Raw genomic sequence first — 10,426 nt, forward strand, 5'->3', positions numbered from 1 at the left:
AAATTTCCGACGCATTTCTAGTTTTATTTGCGGCTCTATACGTAGAGTTGCACCGCTCTGGCGCAACTTAAAGTATAGGATGGTAATCTGGGCCGAAAGTAGTCTGTAATTTTGGGCACTAGAAATTTCCGGCCTGCCCAAAACTTTGAACAATAGTAAGAGATGCAGGTTCTCTGACTCTTAAAAATGGGAGGTTTAGTTGGTGAGATATGATTTTATGTACACGATTTGATTCCACCAAGAGTGCGGATTTCCTATGACTTGAGTAAGTGAAAACATCAGAAACTATATTCTCTCTTTCCACTTTTGAGGGGTCGATCACTGTCTTGTGATATTCATCGAGGTTGCTCCTCTCCTAGAGAGACATGCTACAACAACAACCACATGAGCCTGCCACCCCCGGTTCCACAGCATTGCACAGCCGATCGGGTCTTCCCCATTCCGCCTTGCGGTGTGCACTGCAGGGCGCAGGCTGGGACAGTAGGCCTAAGGGGATCCAGCCTCTTTAGATCCTGTATGGGATATGGGTGATAAGATTTTTGGGGAGTGCTTACACATGACTACTGGCTTCTTAGAACACAACCGAAGATCACTTCCCCGATAACGACTTCTTCCTTGACATCGACAACCTTTTCGGCGACATATCTACTTGTGACAACACCACCAATGCACCGTATATTATCTTATATCACTTGTTTAATATCATACTTCAAACACTACTTCTACCAAACTATTTAGACTTGCTATTTGTGTATTATTTGTTAGGTAGCATGACTAGTTTAATCTCTGTTTTATTAGTCATGTTTTATCTATTGTTTTTATGGATTAAGTCATGTGAAAAATTCCTCATATATCCAACAGCTTGAACCTCCAAAGCGTATTTTTGATGATGGAGTGGATGATGCGTTGCTGCCGGTTAATTCTTGACTTAAATAGTGGAGTCACACAGATAGGTGCAAAAAAAGCAGGGCTTCCAAAATATCTCCCGCAGCCATCATGCTTTTTCTCGAGCAGCCTAACATCAGTGATAGGGACGTGAAAGGGAGAAGCTGTATCAAGTCAAGCAGTATTTATTTCAAGATATCTTGCAAGGGTTTCTGTCATCGACTAGAAAACAGTTTAACATCCAAACAGATCATAGGATTCAGAACGGGCTGAGCAAGGTAAACAGTGCCACTTCTTGCCGACAGAGTAGAGCTTGGTTCGATTTAGTAAGCGTCTCATAAGTCATAAGGTGAAAAAGATGGAAACTATAAATAAATTCTATACTACATACTGGATTGAAGTGGATACAGCACAAACAAGGTGGATACTAGATATCCACATTTTGGTTAGATAATTATGTACCTTCCTGAGTAGTCAAATAGACACTGCCAGCGCTTAAAATAAGAAACAGAGAACACCATGGCATTGTTCAATGAGTAAGAGAAATTTGCACGTGTTTGTTTGTCCTGGGTTAATCAATGGTGATATGATATCAGATGATCAAAATATAAAGAGCCAACTGAATGATTTCTGTAACCCCACATCGACCTTGAAAAGACTGAAATATATCATAGTTATACATTCGAAATTCAGAGTAATCGTAGGGACAGCTCATCAGTAAGTTTTTGCTCTGGCTTAAGCCAAGAGGAACAGAAGCAAACAGTAACGACATCCATGTTAGATATCACTAGCTACTTATTGATTCTGAATGGTTGCTCACTGATGCAGCTCGAGGTACCCTCTTCTTACCGAAGTTATTTTGTAAATGCTGCTGAATTAGCTGCTGCTCCCGGTGATTTCATTGTAGGTGCTCTTGATGTTGCTGATCAGCGCTTCCCTGCAACACATAAACAAACTGGACATGATAAGAATCTTATAAGATATATAGTTACTGTTGTGAAAGTAATTCCCCAATCTTGTTTCATAATGTAGAGTGTTTCATTTTTTTTCTGATATTTTCTCATCAATTGTCTATCTTCTCTCTCTCTCTCTCTCTCTCTCTCTCTCAAGCATCTGTCAGTACGTTGGCTCACAAATTGCGGAGATGGGGATCTTTTCTACTACTCTCTTGATTTTACTGCATGTTAACATCCGGGCTGAATATGATTTATAAGAAGAAAAGCGAGGGATCTTAAATTTGGTTTACAAGTTGTGCAGTTCTTATCCATGGTTGCTTGTACACCCTATACACCAAAGTAAGGTGGAAAAGACTCCATCTCGTCTCAAAGAGGTAACTTTCAGTGTTAAGCCAATTGATGGAATGCATTGAATCCTAAGACAATTGATGAAACCGGCTTGCATATCGTTGGCAAAACCTAATGAACTTTAAATGTAGGTTAGGGTGAGTGATTCTATTGCAAATCTTGCAAGAGTGCAAAGCTGTTCTATGACTTGGTTGGGTTCGGGACCTGAAGATGTTCTTCAGCTGCTCGAACTTGACCGCTCTGTAACCCTTCCTGTTTAAGTAAAGTTCCTATTTTACCCGCAAAAAGAAAACTCTTTGCTGAAAGCAATGCATCATCTTGAGGTTCGTTCCTTGGAATTTTCTCAAATTGGAACTACTGACACTAACAGGTATAACCAACTAAAGTGTACGTACAATATGGCAATGGTAAACCGTGAAAGTTTCACAAAGGGAAGGATCACATGAAGAGGATGAACTGACCTGTCAGGCTGGAAGATGAGGTTACGGTATGTGAACCACTGCATCAACACGTAGTAGGAGCGTTGGTGTTATGAAAGAAATTAATTAATTAGGAAGCAACATATCGAGAGATAAATAGATAGGTATATGATTGATGAAAACTTACCCCTGTGTACCCGATGCCAACCAGCTCTAACACGCCAGGCAAGATAGGAAGCTTATCAATGGCCTAAAATAATGCACACACACGAACAAATAAAGAGGCATGTTTGGAGGGAGAAGAAGAATAAACATGCTGTAAATTATGTGTCAGGTGCTGCTCCGTCTGTACCTTGAGCGCCCCTACGGCCGTCCATAGCGCGACGAGCCCGGCGACGCCGATGGTGGCCACGGCGTACTTGTCCTCAACTTTTGCCCACTGCCTAGAAGCAACAGCAGCAGTCAGTCACAACGTCGGACGCACATTTGCCAGAAACCATGCAGTGTCTGCGCAAGCAAGCAAAAGGTACTCTGACCGCGTCCTGCGCAGCCTTGACGATCTCGGGGGTCTCCGCCGGGCCCTCGTCGGAAGCCGCCTTCACGACGAAGTTCCGCTGTACGACCTTGGTGGAGCGTACCGAGAAAATGACGCTCTTGGTGCCTGCGCCGGCGCGGCTGCGAGGCAACGGGGCGAGACCCAGCGGCGCGGCGAAGCGGCAGGCGGTGGCCATGGTCTCGGACAGAACGGAGCGCGTGTGATTGGTTGTGCTGTGCGTAGGAGAAGGTGGGTAAGGGTAACACGGTGACCGTGACTCCGGTAGGATGGTGTTGTGGTGGGGTGAAGGAGGTGGATTTTGGTTGGATTTGGCGCGGCGAACGCCACACGTTGGAGGGCTGGAAATCGGCCTACGGATAGACCTCCCCTCCACTAGTCCCCAGTGTACTACTACGGTACCAATATTATACGTACTACTGCTACTACCCAAAAACCTCAACAAGTACTAGTATATGTGATATGTTGGATGCACAAGTACATATTTGTAGACTACGACATTGGAATTGCGTAGGGTGCGCGTACAAGCCACCCCGTGCGAATCAGGCTACTGTCCAAGGATATGATCCACTGAGTATGCCAGAGCAGGGGTGCAAAATTAGGCCAAACATAATCACTTCCGGAGTGTACAAACTGCCACGTTATCGATAAAAAATGATTGATTTGTTGGCACGTCATCTTCCTTCAAATAGTGTCAGAAAGAACACTGAGATAACACTGTTAGTGATATCGCTTACATGAGTGATGCCGATCCCAAGAAAAATCTAACAATTTGCTCCGAAGGGCAACTTTGCCCCAATCAATTAGTTAAGAAGAGTGTTAGGACCCGTTGAGCCTGAGTTACCGCCTCCACAGGCGGAGGGGCAGGCTGATGGGGAGGAGAGTGCTTCTGCATCTACACCTTCTTCCCCCGCGAAGGGGGACTCGCCTGGGGTTGCTGTGATACAGGGGGCTACATCACCTTCTACCCCTGTATCGACGACCTCTTTTCCTTCACCGGCTAGGTCTCCACCGCACTCGACTTCTCCATCATCGGTCTCCACCCTGCAGCAGCCGCCACCCACGGTCCCTCCTCCCGTTGTTCAGCCGACGGTGAGGCGGAGTGGGAGGTACGCTCTTGCGGAGAATGGGGCGGGGGCGACGGATGAGGACGTCATGCAGAGAGCCATGCGGCGTAAGGCTGAGAAGAACCTCGACACGGCAGGTACTAAACAACAGTCCAAGTCTTTTGTTTCTTTTTCAGATACTCGTATTTCTTCAAATTTGAGTAGCATAGGAGTTAATATGGGTAGTCGGTCTGATGAGATTTCAGTTTCGGCCAATGTGTTGAGAGAGACGGAGCTTGACCGTCTAACGGTTGTTCCGAATGTCTCCACTGGGTCTGAAACAACAGTAGTAGACGATGAGGAAGAGGATGACATCCTAGATGGTCAGTTTCTCTCGGCTATTATTGGCAATATTTTAGAAGTCGATTTAGAACACGTGGAGCTTAGTTCTGATCTACAAGCTTCTGAACGTGGTTCTCGATCGTCGGCTGGAAAGAAATCTCGTAGATATGGCAAGAATACTAAATCTAAAATAGTTTCTCGATGAATGACATGTTTCGGAATAGCAGATGTCTTGGTGACTTGGCTAAGCATTCACACATTGCCGATGGTTGTAGAGATTATGATTTAGATTTCATTGCTATATCGGAGACGGGTAGGCGAAATTTCACACAAAGTTTTCTCGACCGACTGTCAGGCGGGATTAACTTTCAGTGGTTTTCTCGCCTGCCTCGTGGCAGGTCCGGTGGCATATTACTTGGCGTCCGTATAGACACCATGACTGTCTTAGCTAATTCTGATGGAGAGTATCACATTATGCTCGACATTTAGAATAAAGCAGACGGTTTCACGTGGAGTCTGGTTGCTGTGTATGGTGCCGCCCAGGATGCTTTTAAGGCTGACTTTTTACGTGAGTTGGTAAATCTTACAAAAGATAATCCTTATCCGATTTTAATCGGAGGCGATTTTAATTTGTTGAGATTTCCTCACGAGAAAAGTAAAGGCCGTTTCGATGGACATTGGCCTTTCTTGTTCAACGCTGTCATTGATAGCCTTGATTTAAGAGAGGTGTTTATGTCTGGTCGACAGTTTACTTGGGCCAACAGCTTGCCTGAACCCACAAACGAGAAACTAGATCGTGTGTTGAATGATACCAAATGGGAAAATAAATACCCTATGGTGTCAGTCCGTGCACTATAACATATTGAAAAACTGTCTGGCCATGCTCTCGTCCTCCTAACTACTGGGAATCCCCGTCCTGTTTGTAAACGACCGTTCAAATTTGAACTTGGCTGACTACATCGAGAGGATTTCATGATATGGTTAAGAAGGTTTGGGAGAGACCGGTCGGGGGCAACACTCCAATTTTGAGATAGAATAATAAGATGCGGACAATGCGCAAACATCTCTCTGGTTGGGCTGCCCATACGGCTGCTATCCTTAAAAAAGAGAAGGCTCGCTTATCAAATGTAATTGATGAGCTTGAGGCTGTTGCGGAGGTTAGACCGTTGTCTACGCAAGAGATTGAACTTAAAAATCAATCCAATGTGTAGATGGCGAGTCTTCTTTGCGAGGAGGAACTCAAATGGTATCAGCGGTCAAAAGCTCAATTCATATTGGAAGGAGACTCAAATACGCGATATTTCCATGGCTTAGCCAATGGGAGACATCGGAAAAAACGTATTCACTCTCTTATTCAAGATGAAGGGTTGATTGAAGGCCATGAGCAACTCAAATCCTACATTACTAATTATTATAAAGGTCTGTTTGGTCCTCCGGAGGAAACTACCTTCTCTCTTAACGAGGACTTAATGGACAATATACCCCAAGTTTCTATGGAAGAAAATGGTCTACTAACCGCACCTTATACTGAGGAAGAGGTTCAGAAGGCAATTTTCCAAATGTAATGCAACAAAGCACCGGGTCCTGATGGTTTTCCAGCAGAGTTTTATCAAACTTTCTGGGATACGATTAAATCGGACCTTCTAGATTTGTTCAGTGACCTACAGATTGGACAACTAGAATTATTTCGTCTAAATTTTGGTGAGGTAATCTTGTTACCGGAAGTTAATGAGGCAGAAAGGATTCAACAATATAGACCTATTTGCCTCTTAAATGTAAGTTTCAAGATTTTCACGAAAGTGGCCACCACTAGACTTAATACGGTTGCGGATCATGTTGTCCAGCCATCACAGACAGTCTTTATGCAAGGAAGGAACATCCTTGATGGAGTGGTCTTTCCTACAGCAGACACTCAGGATGAAAGGTTTTTCTCCAGAGTGGCGCGCTCTAATAAATGATTTTGTGTATGGAGGTAGTGTCTCAATCCGGGTTAATGATGACACCGGCCATTATTTCCAAACATGAAAAGGGTTACGCCAAGGGGATCCGTTATCCCCGATGTTGTTTAACATTGTAGCGGATATGCTAGCTATACTCATAGAGCGGGCCAAGTCTGATGGCCAGATTGAAGGTGTGATTCCACATCTGGTTGATGGTGGTTTATCTATACTTAAATATGCCAACGATACAATTCTGTTTATGGATCATGATCTTGAAAAAGCTCAAAATCTGAAATTAATTTTGGCGGCTTTTGAGCAGTAGTCAGGATTGAAAATCAATTTCCATAAAAGCGAATTGTTCTGTTTCGGTGATGCCCAAAACGATACGGCTCTGTATACAGAGTTATTTGGTTGTGGGCAAGGCCAATTTCCTATTCGTTACTTGGGTATTCCGATTCATTATCGGAGACTTACAATCGTGGAATGGAAATTAGTGGAAGAAAGATTACAAAAACGCCTTAGTAGTTGGAAAGGTAAATTGTTGTCCCTGGGAGGAAGATTGGTACTCATTAATTCGGTACTCACAAATATGGTATTGTATATGTTATCATTCTTCATCCTACCGAAAGGAATTCTGCGTAAACTCGATTACTATCGATCCAGATTCTTTTGGCAAGGGGACAACGAGAAAAAGAAATATCGACTGGTTAAGTGGAGTATAGTTTGTAGTCCCAAAGATCAAGGAGGGCTTGGAGTTCATGACCTAGAGGTCAAGAATTCAGCTCTACTGGGTAAATGGCTGTTTAAGCTACTTACTGAGGATGGGACTTGGCAAACTATTCTTCGGAGAAAGTATGTTGGTTCGAAGATATTATCCCAAGTGGTTTGGAAACCTGGGGATTCACACTTCTGGGCTGGTCTTATGGCGATAAAAAATGTATTTTTTCGCCATGGTACTTTCTCAATCAGGAATGGAGCACAGATACGGTTCTGGGAAGATGCTTGGCTAGACAATGCACCCTTAAGTGAACAGTATCCTGCTCTGTATAGGATTGCTCATCGCCAAGGTGATACCATTGCTACTGTAATGGCTACCTCACCTCCGAATGTGACGTTCAGACGGGTTTTACTTGGACAAAGACTTGTGGCATGGAATACCCTAATTCAACGGCTCGGAGATATTCATTTATCGCCTGAACCAGACGAATTTAGATGGAACCTTCATGTAGATGGTACTTTTTCCGTAAAATCTTTTTACAATGCGATCCTTCTTTCTGATTTACCAGTTGATAGCAATAAGAAGATTTGGAAGATGAAGATACCATTAAAAATTAAATTTTTTGGATGGTATCTTCGTCGTGGGGTTATACTCACCAAAGACAATCTTGTTAAGCGGAATTGGCATGGAAGTACACGATGCGTTTATTGTCATTAGGACGAAACCATCAAACACTTATTCTTCCAGTGACAGTTCGCGAGATCTATATGGTCAGTCATCCAAGTAGCGTCTACCCTGTATCCTCCGACTAGTGTCGCTAATGTCTTTGGCAATTGGCTTCATGGTATAGATTCAAGGTTTAAGTTGCTTCTTAGGGTGGGGGCGCTAGCAGTCATCTGGGCGCTTTGGCTATGTAGAAATGATAAGATCTTTAATGACAAAAATTGCTCTTTGTTATAGGTCATCTACAGATGTACAGGTATTCTCCGTTCGTGGTTACCTCTTCAGCGAGTGGAGAACCGAGACCTATTTACGGAGGTCTGTACAGTTTGAAGGCTACGGCGAGGGATACTTTTTCCCTACATGGGTGACAGCATAGTCTATGGATAGATGCCCCACCTACACCTTAGGCGTCATATGATTCATCGTTCTGATATGTATCTCGCCTAGTTCTTATTATTTATCCTTTTGAACTTGAGACAACAAAACGGCTGTGTGCATCCTGGTTGTGCAGAGGCTGGATGTGATTGCTTCTTAAAGTAATAAAGCATCCTTTATCGAAAAAAAAGAAGAGTGTTAGGAGTTGTATCGTATCTCATTTGGAGGAAGGAAGCGCTCGCGATTCGCAACCCACCCCCCCCCCCCCCCCCCCCCGGCGGCGGCTGGGCCGCGCCCTCTCTCCGGCCACCTCTAGGCTCTCCATCGTGCTCTCCCCTGCCGCTGTCGGGCCTTGCATGTGCGATGCCGGCGGTGGCGAGGTTGGCTCTACCCGCGGCGCAACAGGGGGTGTGGGGACCTCGGGCTGGCGGAGGTGCACTTCGGCGGGCGATTGTCCGGCGTGGCGGTGTGATATCCGTGCGTCGGGTGGGAGGAGGAGTGACGGCGAGGCCCTTGGTGGCGGAGCGAGGCAGGTGGACGGGATGTAGGGCCTGCTCGGCCCAGATCTAGGCCTTGTTCGAGGCCCGGGGGGCTGGGCGGGCTACCAGCGTCTAGCGCGTCGGCAGAGCTCCCTGGAGGAGAAGACACGGTGGCGGTGGCTGGGTGGCGGCGGTGCTCCGGCCGACCTGCTGCAGCTCCGCAGTGGGGACTTTGCGGGCCTATTTCGGCCCGGTTGGGCCAGTGTGGACCTTGTTTGACCTTGCTGCCATGTCCGATCGGCTACCGCGAAGGCGGTGGAGGTAGTTTCCTCCCGCACGGCTCCGGTGCTGCTACCCCCGGCCCGGTTACTTTGCTTCTCTACGTACATGCCCTGCTCCGGTGACCACATCGAGATGGCGAGGATGGCTTCAAGACCGCGGTGGCGTGTGCTGGTGGGCGGAAGTTAGGTGGAGCACATCGAATCGTCCGGGTTTTAGGGTTTGGTGGGTGGGAGAAATCCTTGTCGGCATGCCCGACACCGACGCGGTGACGCCTGCGGGTGTCGCCCTGCCTTCTTGAAGGGCGTCGGTTGTACGTCCTCCCTAATCCCTTCCGCGTATCGAGGGAAACCCTAGGACTAGTCCGGGCAGCGATGGCATCATCATCGCTTTCCTTGTTGAAGGTGTTGCTTGATATGCGGCGCTTCTGTATGCTATGTGTGTGGTGGAACTATTTGGAGGGGCACAGCGGTGGCGAGTCATCTTCGTTCTTATCGAGCTGCCAGTGTCGGCATTGTTTTCTCTTTTCGTTCTCTTTTGTTTCATTTGAGTTTGGTTGTGCTACGGCCCCAGCGTACGTGTTGTATCGGTTGGTTGCTATATTAATATAGCGGGGTGAAAGCCTATTTCAAGGTAAGAAGAGTGTTAGGATAAGATAGTCCGTACAAAAAATATTACAAAGCATTACTCTCCCGGCATCAAATCACGCAACCTTTTCGCACCCGCAATCACCCATAGACGGGCTTCTTTCCTAATCTTTTCTAGCACTACCATGTGCGGAGCACTTTTGTTACGGGAACCCTAGCGTTACTTCAAAATATCCCAAGTGACAAGCAAGGTGAGCGAGGTGATGCCCTTTCGGTTGAATCCCCCATTCGTCATAATCCTCCACCAATGTTCCAAAGTGATCCCGGCCATTGGCTAGGGAGCAAGTTTGCAATGCCCATCCAATCTTTAATCTCATGCCATATGCGCCTAGTGAAGCGACAATGGACAAAAAGGTGGCACACCGATTTCATAGTTTGCTTGCAAATGGGGCAAAAATCTCAATTCGGCCAACCACTTTTTTGGAGTCGATCCGCCGTCCAAATCCTATTTTGCATTAGAAGCCAAGCAAAGAATTTTGTTTTGTGAGGAGCCCACACTTGCCACACGGATTTGTGCATGATAGAGGTCATGGAGCCAAAGAATTGCACCTTGTATGCCGTGAGATTCCAAGATATATCATCATTAACCTCTTGAAGGAGATACACACTTTGAAGATGAACCCAAAGGTCAATAAATTGTGCAAGGTGCTCTAAGGTTGTGAGGGAGGTCAAGTTAATTTTTCTCACCCAACCATTTTCTTTCATCGCTTGGTTTA

General features: G+C 45.9%; 1 protein-coding gene across 1 annotated transcript; it reads right to left on the reverse strand.

The window, feature by feature from the left end:
* Positions 1-1,509: 1,509 nt before the first annotated feature.
* Positions 1,510-3,479, reverse strand: LOC127333627 (protein CURVATURE THYLAKOID 1B, chloroplastic). Its single transcript, XM_051360020.2, has 5 exons — positions 3,145-3,479; positions 2,961-3,047; positions 2,796-2,858; positions 2,651-2,688; positions 1,510-1,822 (listed from the first exon to the last, which is right to left on the reverse strand). The coding sequence occupies exons 1-5, from the start codon at positions 3,337-3,339 to the stop codon at positions 1,762-1,764; spliced, it is 444 nt and encodes a 147-aa protein (XP_051215980.1). The 5' UTR covers positions 3,340-3,479; the 3' UTR covers positions 1,510-1,761.
* Positions 3,480-10,426: the final 6,947 nt, after the last annotated feature.

The sequence above is a fragment of the Lolium perenne genome, chromosome 2, assembly GCF_019359855.2.
Source record: "Lolium perenne isolate Kyuss_39 chromosome 2, Kyuss_2.0, whole genome shotgun sequence".
NCBI classification, from domain to species: Eukaryota; Viridiplantae; Streptophyta; class Magnoliopsida; order Poales; family Poaceae; genus Lolium; species Lolium perenne.

Bases quoted from the DNA above. Each gene is read 5' to 3' on its own strand.
- LOC127333627 (XM_051360020.2), bottom strand. From the start codon at position 3,339: ATGGCCACCGCCTGCCGCTTCGCCGCGCCGCTGGGTCTCGCCCCGTTG. The intron at 3,048-3,144 runs GTCAGAGTACCT...GCTTCTAGGCAG, and splicing joins TCAAGGCTGCGCAGGACGCG to TGGGCAAAAGTTGAGGACAA. The intron at 1,823-2,650 runs GTCAGTTCATCC...TATGTGTTGCAG, and splicing joins CTCATCTTCCAGCCTGACAG to GGAAGCGCTGATCAGCAACA.